The sequence below is a fragment of the Stenella coeruleoalba genome, assembly GCF_951394435.1.
Source record: "Stenella coeruleoalba genome assembly, chromosome: 3".
Classification (NCBI taxonomy): Eukaryota; Metazoa; Chordata; class Mammalia; order Artiodactyla; family Delphinidae; genus Stenella; species Stenella coeruleoalba.
The window spans coordinates 117,063,668-117,077,962 of NC_137148.1; the positions used below are offsets into that span (position 1 = coordinate 117,063,668).

Consider the following 14,295-nt stretch of genomic DNA (forward strand, 5'->3'; position numbering starts at 1 on the left):
AAAATATATTTTCCAGGGTAAATTGAATTGATTAGAATATTTGACTTAAACTGTGGTATGCTAATACCTGCACAATGCTTCAGTAACTTATGACACTTTTTATTGGAAATTCCTACTGGATGTTAGTCCAAATGTCACTGACACTCTTCCTTTTTATTATGCTTTTACATATTCAGTTTCAAGCATTAGATTATTAAGCCTGTTGTCTCCTATAGAGCCTCTTTTACTCACTTATCCATTTATCTGTATTCTCAGTTCCTTCTTTCTATTTGAACATGATTGTTTTAATTTTTGTGCTCACATTTGGCAATACTGTGTATTGTTGCTAGTTTTCCAATTGGGTTAAAAAAAGTTAGAATAATAAATTTATTGCTTTTAGAATTGTATCATTTTCTCTCTTCTGTTTCTCACTACTTTTTATTAGTAAACATTAAGAAATCAATAGGAAGTGAAATTTTAATACTCTCTTTAGTATATCATAATTTAGAAAATATTGCGTTTGAAAGAATATTATTAATCTTGTTAAGAAATATTATTTTCTATCTGAACAGTGTAGAGAAAAATACTGTATACCTCATTTTAAAACTATTCAATTAGCAAAACTTATTTATTATTAACCTCTTTTACATGCAGTATTAATGATGCTAATGTCCAAAAAATTCAATAAGTCAATGTTATTACTGGTGACCCTCCTCTGAATACCAACCTATTAATGTGTGTCATGTAGCAAGTACAAAGTTCCAAATAACTGGAAGTGAAATTATTTTCCATTCATTCCCCTATTTGGTATTTGGTCAGTTACCCTAGTAAATAGTTGGTCTCCCATTGAAGTTTCTTTGCCACTGGAAACCAAAGCTTAGGTATGTTAGTGACTGGAGAATGGGCAAGTATTCTAAACCATTAGAGACAAAAATGAAGATATCAACCTTGCTCCGGTGTATTCCATTCTAATTGTGTGGAATACTTTTCCACACAAGTTATGTACTACAACTTCCTACTTCCTTGTTCAAGTTTCCTTGGTGAAACCTGATTAATACTCAATTACATTGTGGGATAGGCCAACATATAAAATACATAATCCTCCTTTTTTCCACTTCCATTTCCTCTTTCTGGCACTGTCCTTTGTGGCCTCCTGTCCATCAAGTATGAGCCACAGCATGTCCAACCTCAGTTCACTATTTATTTTATTAGGTATCATTTTCATCCTATTGTGAATAATAGGGCCATCCAGAGTTCTTGTCTTCCAGGATGTGGGACTTCAGTCTTCAAATCCAGCTCCCCTCTTCAATTTTTTTTTTTTAGTACAAATGGGCATATAGTTTTATTTTTTAAATAAATTTATTTATTTTTGGCTGCGTTGGGTGTTTGTTGCTGCGCACGGGCTTTCTCTAGTTGCGGCGAGTGGGGGCTACTCTTTGTTACGGTGTGCAGGCTTCTTATTATGGTGGCTTCTCTTGTTGCGGAGCACGCTGTGCTCTAGACATGCGGGCTTCAGTAGTTGTGGCACGTGGGCTTCGTAGTTGTGGCTCACAGGCTCTAGAGCACAGCCTCAGTAGTTGTGGTGCACAGGCTTAGTTGCTCCCCGGACCAGGGCCCGAACCCGTGTCCCTGAATTGGCAGGCGGATTCTTAACCACTGTGCAACCAGGGAAGTCCTCCTCTTCAACTTCTTGACTAACATGATTCTCAGCTAATAAGACATTTTAAAGACTTTTGAGTTCTTCCCTTTAGAGATGTGTTGTCTCTATACCCGTTAAATAGTGAGTAGCTCCCAAATAAATATCCTTTCTATTCTTTTGCATACCTCATCTATACATTTAATTACTTGCAAAATAAAGTAAATGGACAGGGAGTCCTTTTCACTTCCTTTCAGTGTGTTTGATACTAATCCTTTTGCACAAATCTGCAGTTTGGGTACTGGAACAGTGAAACTACTTTGATTTATGTTTTAGTTCAGAAAAAATGGGGGGGCAGTGTGGCTTTTCATAGAATGGGAGCCTAGAGCTATTTTCACTAGATTGATTTTTTTTTTTGTCTTAGACAACTATGGAGTAAGAGGTTTATGAACATAAAAGTCAAAGAAAGTTTTAAAATAGCTACCATCATGTCCTTCTATATTGTTTTGTGTGTGTCAGGAAAATATATTATGCTCTATTATTTGGGAATTCTTTATTGACCATTAGAACTATTAATGTCTCAAAGATCATGATTGCCAAGAACTGGAATGAAAACTAAGCTAAAATCCAGGTTTTCAATATGGAAATTGAAATATACCTTAAGTAGAGCAATGTCTAAGGAAAATATTTTTGTATCTCTGGAAAATTATAGAGGTTGCTGAGATATCATATTTCTTAACTAGCTGCATGACCACCTTAATTTAATGCATTTTATTAAGCAGTTGAAGAAAACCAAACCATTCTATAGTGTAAATGTTCAGCAAATATTCAGTAAGTATTCTGAGCTATTAAACAATTATAACACAAATATTCTCTTTAAAAGTTTATATTTCAAAAATGGAGGATTAGACACACATACCCAAATACCTACAAAAGAGAAGTTAATGTAATAAATGTCCCAAGTGATTTTATCTAGATGCTATAGTATAAAAGAAAATGAAGATGCCTGCCCAATTGGCTTAATCATGAAAGTCTTTGTTGGTCAGGGAAGTTTTAACTTGTTATATAATGGGGGAAACTGCTTTGAGAAGAGTTTGGAAATGATGGATATTACTTAGGCAGGGGATGAAATGAGTATATCTGTTTCATGAAAAATGTTATTGGAAGCAGGAAATTGTCCACTTTGACTAAAATATATGAGTGCTGTAGGAGAGGATACAAGTTGAGACATATTAGATCCTGGAGAACAAGCAAGCATTTATAAACTGTAAGAGACAAAATGAGAATACCCATCTTGCTCATGGGAGGTGAATAGGTTCCATTGAATAAAATTATCTGGAATACTTCCCAACACAAATTATATACCAAAACATCCTGCTTCCTTGTTAAATCTTCCTTGTCCACAGCAAGGAAGACTTTCAATTAAGTGCTGATGGTCTTTGCTTCCTTTTTCAAACATTTTTGATATTCTCTTTCAATGACTTATTTTGGAGATCAGAGTTTTCCTAGAGCTTAATTCTCTGAAATCTTCAACACCGGGAATGTAAAATCCAATGATGAAGAGTGTGTCATCATTAATAACTACCTTTCATCACTCTCAGGAACACACACACACACAAAACCTGTCATGAATTTCCTAACCAACACTTTACCAATTGTATATTTGCAAAGTGCTATGTTAACTACAGTTCGGTCTCTGTAAACACTTAAAACTTCTATGAAAAAAGTATTTCCACTGAAGTGAAAGCTGTTCCTGTGGTGAAACTAAGGATCACAATAAATCAGTGGTGCAAAATGTGTACCAGTAGTACAAAATGAGATTCTATTCTCCAAAGGCGGAATGGATGAAAGAATAATTAAGACTTAAGAGTATGCATTTCCAGAATCTGTTACTTACGGTTTGGAGCCACATGATGTCGCTCTGTACCATAAAATTGATCCGATAGAGCGAGAAAGAAAGGAAAAAAATCCCTCCTATTCTTACTGTAAAGAAGCTGCATCCACCATCCAGATGCTGAAAAATGGAGGATGCAGTGGGACTCGACTGAACGGGCAGGAGATATCTCTTCATTTTGAAACAAGACCCCCTTCATGAGAACAAAGCACTGCGGGCTTGAGATGGAGTTTTCCTGGGGAATCGGCCAGGACTACCGGCGTTTGCTGCTCTCACTTCTGTTCCTTGCAACCTGGAAGGTCGGGAGCGGCCAGGTCCGCTACTCCGTCCCGGAGGAGGCCAAACACGGCACCTTCGTGGGCCGCATCGCCCAGGACCTGGGGCTGGAGCTGGCGGAGCTGGTGCCGCGTCTGTTCCGGGTGGCGTCCAAAGGCCGCGGGGACCTTCTGGAGGTAAATCTGCAGAATGGCATTTTGTTTGTGAATTCTCGGATCGACCGGGAGGAGCTGTGCGGGCGGAGCGCGGAGTGCAGCATCCACCTGGAGGTGATCGTGGACCGGCCGCTGCAGGTGTTCCACGTGGAGGTGGAGGTGAAGGACATAAACGACAATCCTCCTGTGTTCCCGGGAACACAAAAGAATCTGTTTATGGCTGAATCCAGGCCGCTTGACTCTCGGTTTCCACTAGAGGGCGCCTCCGATGCAGACATTGGGGCCAACGCTCTGCTGACTTACACACTGAGCCCCAGTGACTATTTCTCGCTGGAAAAACCATCCTATGAAGAGCGAGTAAAACGTCTTGGGTTAGTATTAAGGAAACCTTTAGACAGAGAAGAAGCCCCGGAGATTTTTTTAGTGCTTACCGCCTCTGATGGCGGCAAACCTGAGCTAACTGGCACCGTTCAGTTACTCGTCAAAGTGCTGGACGCCAACGACAACGCCCCAGCTTTCGACAGAACACTCTATGAAGTGAAATTACTGGAAAATGTTCCTAATGGAACGTTGGTAATTAAACTTAACGCCTCAGATTTAGACGAAGGCTTGAATGGGAATATTACATATTCATTCTCAACTGATATTTTACCAAATGTGAAATCCAAGTTCTACATAGATCCAATTACTGGAGAAATTATGGTAAAGGGATATATCGATTTTGAAGAAAGCAAATCCTATGAAATTCTTGTAGAGGGCATTGATAAGGGGCAGCCCCCACTTTCTGGCCATTGTACAGTTATGGTGGAAGTTGGCGACACCAACGATAATGTCCCAGTAATGGAATTCAAGTCCTTGTCCCTCCCAATTAGGGAAGACGCTCCACTGGGCACCGTCATCGCCTTGATAAGTGTGTCCGACCTTGACTCCAGTGTCAATGGGCAAGTGACTTGCACCCTGTCGCCCAGTGTTCCCTTCAGGCTGGTGTCCACCTTCAAGAATTACTATTCGCTGGTGCTGGACAGCGCCTTGGATCGCGAGAGTGTGGCGAACTATGAGGTGGGGGTGACCGCGAGGGACGGGGGCTCGCCTTCCCTGTCGGCCACAGCCAGCGTGTCCGTGGAGGTGGCCGACGTCAACGACAACGCGCCCGCGTTCGCGCACCCCGAGTACACGGTGCTGGTGAAGGAGAACAACCCGCCCGGCTGCCACATTTTCACGGTGTCGGCGCGGGACGCGGACGCTCAGGAGAACGCGCTGGTGTCCTACTCGCTGGTGGAGCGGCGGGTGGGCGAGCGAGCGCTGTCGAGCTACGTGTCGGTGCACGCGGAGAGCGGCAAGGTGTACGCGCTGCAGCCGCTGGACCACGAGGAGCTGGAGCTGCTGCAGTTCCAGGTGAGCGCGCGCGACGCGGGCGTGCCGCCTCTGGGCAGCAACGTGACGCTGCAGGTGTTCGTGCTGGACGAGAACGACAACGCGCCCGCGCTGTTGCTGCCTGGGCCGGGCGGCGGGGCGGGCGCGCTGAGCCAGCTGGTGGCGCGGTCGGTGGGCGCGGGCCACGTGGTGGCGAAGGTGCGCGCGGTGGACGGGGACTCGGGCTACAACGCGTGGCTGTCGTACGAGCTGCAGCCGGCGGTGGGTGGCGCGCGCAGCCCGTTCCGCGTGGGGCTGTACACGGGCGAGATCAGCACGACGCGCGCCCTGGACGAGGCGGACGCGCCACGCCATCGCCTGCTGGTGCTGGTGAAGGACCACGGCGAGCCGGCGCTGACGGCCACGGCCACCGTGCTGCTGTCGCTGGAGGACAGCGGCCAGGCGCCCAAGGCCTCTTCGCGGGCGTCGACGGGCGCCGCTGGCGCGGAGGCCGCTCTGGTGGATGTGAACGTGTACCTGATCATCGCCATCTGCGCGGTGTCCAGCCTGTTGGTGCTCACGCTGCTGCTGTACACGGCGCTGCGGTGCTCGGCGCCGCCCAGCGAGGGCGCGTGCGGGCCCGGGAAGCCCACGCTGGTGTGCTCCAGCGCGGTGGGGAGCTGGTCTTACTCGCAGCAGAGGCGGCAGAAGGTGTGCTCTGGGGAGGGGCCGCCCAAAGCAGATCTCATGGCCTTCAGCCCCAGTGTACCTGACTCTGGGGACAGAGAGGATCAGCAGCCAGCAACTGAGGAATCTCTTTCAAAGGTTAGTGTATAAATATCCTTTATTTACTCTGAAGTCTCATATTCTTTAATTTTAAAAAATTTATTTATTTATTTTTGGCTGCATTTGGTCTTCGTTTCTGCACGCGGGTTTTCTCTAGTTGCGGCTATCGGGGTCTACTCTTCGTTGCGGTGCGTGAGCTTCTCATTGCGGTGCCTTCTTGTTGCGGAGCCCGGGCTCTAGGCACGCGGGCTTCAGTAGTTGTGGCACACGGGCTCAGTAGTTGTGGCAACTAGGCTGTAGAGCGCAGGCTCAGTAGTTGTGGCAACCGGGCTTACCTGCTCCGTGGCATGTGGGATCTTCCCGGACCAAGGCTCCAACCCGTGTTTGCCGCACTGGCAGGCGGATTCTTAACCACTGAGCCACCAGGGAAGTCCCTCATATTCTTTAATTCTATCAATTTCTTCTTAATTAAAAAAATTCTCAGAACCAAATTTCTCTGAATTAAATGTTTACTTCTTACATACCTTTTTAAACTAAAATCTTTTAGAATTACAGGACACTAAGGCAATACATGTTGTTTTGTTTTTATTCTTAATTATTCAATGCATATTATAACTAGTGTTATAAATTTTGTGGTTACTATCTTCACCTACTTGTTTTCAGTTGTAATCAGCTTTTAGAGAGCATTTTCTTGTTATTTGCTCATAATACACTGAAAAGTGCACAGAATGAATATTATAGCTCTATCAGCTACTTGGAAGTGAAAACTTCTATTACCTCCACTCCAGAAGCCACTAAAATGCACCTCCCAAATATCTTTCCCCTCTTTCTCTCCCAAATGTAGCCACAGTTTTAACTTTATAAATGATTTTGACCTGTTTCCTAAATTTTATCTGAATGGAATTGCACAAAATGTGTTATGTGTGTGCATGTGTTTGTGTGTTCTTCATATTCATCATTCACCATTGTATGGAATAATCCATATTGCCATATGTACTTGGAGTTCATTTAATTTATTATGTTCTCTGGTACTTTGTTTTATGAATAGGGTGTGAGTTATTTGCTCCACTCTTGAGAATTTTACATTATTTCTCTTTATGTCTATTTCACATATTTCTGCCATCAATATATTTGTAACATTTTCAATGTCCGTGTACACACTTTTCTCTATTATTTAGCTACGATCGAGATTAGTGGAACATAACCTATGTACGTATCTTCTTCTTTAATTGATAATGTCAATCAGTTTCACCAAATGCTTTTACCTGTTCACACTCATGCTAGCACTGTATGAATTCCTATTCTTCTTCATCTCCACAACTTGGCATTGTTAGTTTATTTATATTGTTGCCATTTTGCTGGATGTGTTTATGTTTCTTGATTTGTAATTGAGGTTGAACACCTTTTGGTGTTATTATTATTGGCCATTTTTAGATCCTATTTTGTGCAGTAGCTGTTCAAGTCTCCTACCTATTTTTCCTATGCTGTTGTATTCGTCTACTGATTTTTGAAATTTTTCATATACTGTATATAACCCCTTTCTTGATTTTGCACTCTTCTACACTGTGCCTTCTCTTTTTGTTCTTTTGTCCTTTGGTGAATAGAAATTTTGTATTTTAGTTAAGTTCAGCTTATCATTCTTTTCTTCTTGATCCTGTTCCATGAAGATAATTTCTTGTGGTGTCTTTTGTTTAATTGGTCACATTACATATACAATCCATTTTGAATTTTTTGTCTTTGTTGGGACATAGGGGTCAAGATTAATTTTCCCCAAGGATATTCAACTGAAGCAAGACCACTTGAAAAAGATGAGTTCCACATGTTTTATAAAACACTTTTCTGTTATATAACCATGGTCTTTTTGTTGTTATTGTTGTAATCTATTTGACTTTTTTTTCATTAATGTCATGTTGCCTCTTTCATTTTCACTTAAATTTGTATGTAAATTCCATAAAAACAACTCGGTGAGGTTTTGATTTGGACTGCATCGTATCTACTGAGAAACGTGAAACTAGTTGACATCTTTACAATAATGTCATTCGGCTCATGAGCATGCTCTATGTATCTAAATAACATGTAATGGTTCTTAATATTTTATAATTTTCTGTGTAGAGGTCCTATATATACATCTTTCATTAGATTTACTCTTAGATAATTGTCATTTGTGATCATTATAAATGTCAACTTTAAGCTAAAAATCTTTTCTCTGTTTACTAATGATACGTATGAAAATATTTTGTATTTTTCTATTGACGTGTTATTCAGCTAACTTGCTAAGATAATTTATTAATTCTAATAATTTGTCTGTAGGTGCTTTGTATTTTTTGATATAGACAATCATTCTATCAGAAAATATTGAGAGTTGTATTTTTTCCTTTCCAATCCTTATATCTTTTATATCTTCAGTATGCTTTATGGGATTGGGTAGGACTACTAGTACTCTGTTAAACCGAACTGGCAATAGTGGACATTCTTGTCTATTTATGAACTCTAAATGAAAGTTCATATTTTATTATTAATTATTATAAATAATTATGAATTATTTATTATTAATAAATTAATAATTTATTATTAATTATGTTTGCTGTAGGTTTTAAAAAATTATTAAAAATTCCCTTCTATTCCTCCTCTTTTTTGTCTTCATTTGGATTAGTATATTATAATTATTTCATTTTCTCCTGAATTATCTTTTTAGTTATACATTCTTTTACTAATTTCTTTATTGATTTCCTGGATACTATAACAAGCATCATTGACTTGTTTAGTATAGATTAAACTAATACTTTTGCCACTTACAGACAATGCTAGGACTTTGAATAATAACTCCATTTACTTGCTCTCACTTTTTCTTTTAATATTATGCCTTTCAATTATACATATACTCTAGGAACAGATTACATTATTATTGTTTTTTTATACAGTTACTTTTTTTAAAAATTAATTAATTAATTAATTTTTGGCTGTGTTGGGTCATCGTTGCTGCAGGCAAGCTTTCTCTAGTTGCGGCCAGCAGGGGCTACAGTTCGTTATGTTGCGCGGGCTTTTCATTGCGGTGGCTTCTCTTGTTGTGGAGCGCAGGCTCTATGTGTCCGGGCTTCAGTAGTTGTGACGCATGGGCTTAGTTGCTCCACGGCATGTGGGATCTTCCTGGACCAGGTCTTGAACCCATGTCCCCTGTATTGGCAGGTGGATTCTTAACAACTGTGCCATCAGGGAAGTCCCTAAAGTTACTTTTTCTTGTTTCTTTCTGGGATATCTTTCCTTATGAATAAATTCTTTAATATTTCTTTTAGTGGTGGTAAAGAATTATTTAATCTATGGAATATGAGAAATATGCTTATTTTGCCAACACTTTTGAAGAATAGTTTTGCTGAATATTAAGTTCTGTGTTGTAAGTTATTTTTCCCTCCAGTGCTTTCAGATGACATTCCATAGTATTTTGAGAAGATGGCTGTCAAGTTTATTGTTCAGGTAGTGTAATCTTTTTTATCCCCCTCTAGCTGCTTTGTAAAATTTTTCTTTGTTTTTGATTTTCAATGGCTTTATTATATGCTCAATTTTAGTTTTCTTTGGTTTTATCTTGTTTGCAGGTTTTTTTTCTAAATTTATTTATTTAATTTTGGCTGTGTTGGGTCTTCATTTCTGCGTGAGGGCTTTCTCCAGTTGTGGCAAGCGGGAGCCACTCCTCATCGCGGTGCGCGGGCCTCTCACTATCGTAGCCTCTCTTGTTGCGGAGCACAGGCTCCAGACGCGCAGGCTCAGTAGTTGTGGCTCACGGGCCCAGTTGCTCCGTGGCATGTGGGATCCTCCCAGACCAGGGCTCGAACCCGTGTCCCCTGCATTGGCAGGCAGACTCTCAACCACAATACCACCAGGGAAGCCCTCGTTTGCAGTTTTTAAAGCTTCTTGAATATGTGGCTTGATGTCTTTCATCAGTATAGGAAAATTCCAGCAATCTGTCTTTGAATATTCCTTCTGCCTCATGCTTTTCTCTCTTTCTCTTCTGTAACTCAAGGAATATGTGTGTTAAATCCTTTCACCTTAAAGTAATTATACCACAATAAAGATGTTAAAAAATATTTTCACCATATCTCTTATATCTACTCTGCCCTCTCTATTTTTTAAACATCACTTTTGGTCTCTATTATATGCTGTATATTTTATTCAGACCAATCTTATACTTCAGCAAAATTCTTTTCTTATTATTAAATCATCAACTGAATCTAAACTTCAATTATGATTTTTTTAAGCTTTAGGATTGTAATTTCCGTTTAAAAATAGATTACAATTTTCTGGTGAAATTAATTATTATGTATTTATTTCAATACCTTAATCACAGTTTATTTGTGATCCGTCATATCATTGTAATAATTGGATCATCTGTGTGTCTATTTATTCATTTTTTTCTCATGATTCTCTTTCTTTATAAGCCTGATAATTTTGTATTGAGTTCTGGGTATTGTACATAAGAAGCTGTAGTTGTTCTAGATGTAATTATATTCCTCTAGAAATGGATAAAGAATTTATAAATATCTGACAGATATGAGTTTAGAACATTTATGGAAAAGTTTGAATTGAGATAAATATTTTATCCCTTTTTCTTTTTTGTCTACTTACAATGATGTCTGTCATTACAAATCTTCTGAACATTTTATTTTTCTCTTTCCTACTGACACCCAAGTTCTATTTTGTACTCTCATACAAAGTAAATTTAGTGGAATAAAGATTCTGTACTTTATTTTAAACCCCTTTTCCTTCCTCCACTCCCCTTTCCTTGGTACATAAGAACCAAGCTTATTGAATTTATTACTCTTTAGTTACCCTCCTTTCTTCTTTCTTACCCTAGATACTTGCTAATGGTATAAGAGTCTTGCATCTCACCAAGTTTCCACTCACTTGACCTAGGATTTTTTTTGGTGGGGGGGATTTTTTTTAATTCAAACAGAAAGTCACTAAAATTATAATCATCCTCATCAGTTCACTCAGTCCCATGTAATTAATTCTTTTTCATCTTGATCTTTTACTAGCACTTTTATGAATTCATCAGTTTTCCATTAGAGTTCTGAAAATGCTTATTCATTCAGTTCAGCAGTACAGTCAGTTACCAGAAATCTGTACTTGTCAGAGTCTTTTCCATGAATTCCTTGAAGGTGAAACCCTTTTATAGGAACATTTTTGCGAAAGCATCAGGGTACACCCAGAACTGTCTGTAAAAGACAAAAAACTTAAAAATAACCATGGTTAAAGATTTGATGAAAGTTCATAATAATGCAATCAACAAGGAAATTTAGTTATTTCTGAGATATACATTTTAAAGTAATAACTAGAATTATGACTTATAACATTATACCAGAACATATAAGCTTTTTAGAAATTTCATGTAATGTCTGAAGCATTTATATTAACATATTTCCATACAAATAACCCAAAGAAAGTTTAGTATTAGTTGTTTTTTTGTTTGTTTGTTTTTTATACTGCAGGTTCTTATTAGTCATCAGTTTTATACACATCAGTGTATACATGTCAATCCCAATTGGCTAATTCAGCACACCAACATCCCCACCCCACTGTGGCTTTCCCCCTCGGTGTCCATACGTTTGCTCTCTACATCTGTGTCTCAGCTTCTGCCCTGCAAACCAGTTCATTTGTACCATTTTTCTAGGTTCTACATACATGCGTTAATATACGATATTAGTTTTTCTTTTTCTGACTTACTTCATTCTGTATGACAGTCTCTAGATCCATCCACGTCTCAACAAATGACCCAATTTCGTTCCTTCTTTATGGCTGAGTAATATTCCATTGTATATATGTACCACAACTCCTTTATCCATTCGTCTGTTGATGGGCATTTAGGTTGCTTCCATGACCTGGCTATTGTAAATAGTGCTGCAATGAACATTGGGGTGCATGCGTCTTTTTGAATTATGGTTTTCTCTGAGTATATGCCCAGTAGTGGGATTGCTGGATCATATGGTAATTCTATTTTTAGTTTTTTAAGGAACCTCCATACTGTTCTCCATAGTGGCTGTATCAATTTACATTCCCACCAATAATGCAAGAGGGTTCCCTTTTCTCCACACCCTCTCCAGCATTTGTTGTTTGTAGATTTTCTGATGATGCCCATTCTAACTGGTGTGAAGTGATACCTCATTGTAGTTTTGATTTGCATTTCTCTAATAATTAGTGATGTTAAGCAGCTTTTCATGTGCTTCTCGGCCATCTGTATGTCTTCTTTGGAGAAATGTCTACTTAGGTCTTCTGCCCATTTTTGCATTGGGTTGTTAGTTTCTTTAATATTGAGCTGCATGAGCTGTTTATATATTTTGGAGATTAATCCTTTGTCCATTGATTCCTTTGTGAATAATTTCTCCCATTCTGAGGGTTGTCCTTTCATCTTGTTTATGATTTCCTTTGCTGTGCAAAAGCTTTGATGTTTCATTAGGTCCCATTTGTTTATTTTTGGTTTTATTTCCATTACTCTAGGAGGTGGATCAAAAAAGATCTTGCTGTGATTTATGTCAAAGAGTGTTCTTCCTATGTTTTCCTCTAAGAGTTTTATAGTGTCTGGTCTTACATTTAGGTCTCAAATCCATTTTGAGTTTATTTTTGTGTATGGTGTTAGAGAGTGTTCTAATTTCATTCTTTTACATGTAGCTGTTCAGTTTTCCCAGCACCATTTATTGAAGAAACTGTCTTTTCTCCATTGTATATCCTTGCCTCCTTTGCCATAGATTAGTTGACCACAGATGGGTGGGTTTATCTCTGGGCTTTCTATCTTGTTCCATTGATCTATGTTTCTGTTTTTGTGCCAGTACCATATTGTCTTGATTACCGTAGCTTTGTAGTATAGTCAGGGAGCCTGATTCCTCCAGCTCCGTTTTTGTCCCTCAAGACTGCTTTGGCTATTCGGGGTCTTTTGTGTCCCCATACAAATTTTAAGATGATTTGTTCTAGTTCCGTAAAAAATGCCACTGGTAATTTGATAGGGATTGCATTGAATCTGTAGATTGCTTTGGGTAGTATAGTCATTTTCACAATATTGATTCTTCCAATCCAAGAACATGGTATATCTCTCCATCTGTTGGTATCATCTTTAATTTCTTTCATCAGTGTCTTATAGTTTTCTGCATACAGGTCTTTTGTTTCCATAGATAGGTTTATTCCTAGGTATTTTATTCCTTTTGTTGCAGTAGTAAATGGGGGTGTTTCCATAATTTCTCTTTCAGATTTTTCATCATTAGTGTATAGGAATGCAAGAGATTTCTGTGCATTAATTTTGTATCTTGACCTAGGATTTTAAAACTGGATATGACCTAAGAGATTGTCATTCCTCTCAATTTAAGGATGACTAAATTGTGGCCTGGAGACAAAAATTTGCTTGAGGCCACATAAATATTAATGTGAATGCATAGAATAGAACGAAAAGTACTTGAACTTAGCTCCATTGTCACTTTCCATTATTAAATGAGCTCATCTGGGAATAATGAAGACAATAGGATTGTGAGTAAAAGCTATGCTTAATTTAACTTACTTATTCCCTCAGAGGTACTTTAAAATTACTCTCCGATTTTCTCAGAATGACTATATAATATAAACATTTTAGCACAATATTTTGTAGGGAGTTTGAACGATTATAAAAGTAATGTAAAGATATGTACCATATGCATACAGTGTGTGGTTGTAGGATAAATTATTTTCCACATATAATTAATTTTTTGTCAAATTTGATGCAAGTGCATAAACTGTTTATAATCTTTAAAAGATTGCTTCAACTTCACCTGTTATATCTCAACAGTGTGTAGACCTATATAATTTTCTACACATAGCAGAGAAATATATATTATTAAAATTTTATTCTGGAGTTTTTTAGGAAATGAAAGATATCTAGACTCCAATGCAAAATTAAAATTTCTCATGTACTATCTTCCTGAATGATTTCCAGTAAATTAAGCAGAGGCACCTCAAAATACTATCTGTTTTCCTTAATCGAAATTCATTGTCAGGAAAGGAGTCTTAGTTTTGCAGTGGGCCTTATATATAACTGAAAAACTTCTAGAAACTATACAGTAATAAAGTAATCTATAATATTCGATTGAAAGAATGGTTTGGAAAAAGATTTAAACAATCTTCTCTACCCATGGAGTCCTCTATGGAATTACAACTAGAGAGTCTATACTTGTTGAAAAAGTAACCTCCAAAAAAAGAATTGAGCC

At 38.7% G+C, this 14,295-nt stretch overlaps 1 protein-coding gene across 1 annotated transcript in view; it reads left to right on the forward strand.

Moving 5' to 3' along the window:
• Window positions 1-3,733: 3,733 nt before the first annotated feature.
• The window catches only part of LOC307183653 (protocadherin alpha-C2), a gene marked incomplete at its 5' end in the record, with an annotated part of 158,075 nt that continues 147,513 nt past the window's right edge, over window positions 3,734-14,295 (forward strand). The window contains one exon of the mRNA XM_079916483.1: window positions 3,734-6,118. Within this exon, the coding sequence (XP_079772609.1) occupies window positions 3,734-6,118 (2,385 nt within the window). The remainder of the gene's footprint in view (window positions 6,119-14,295) is intronic.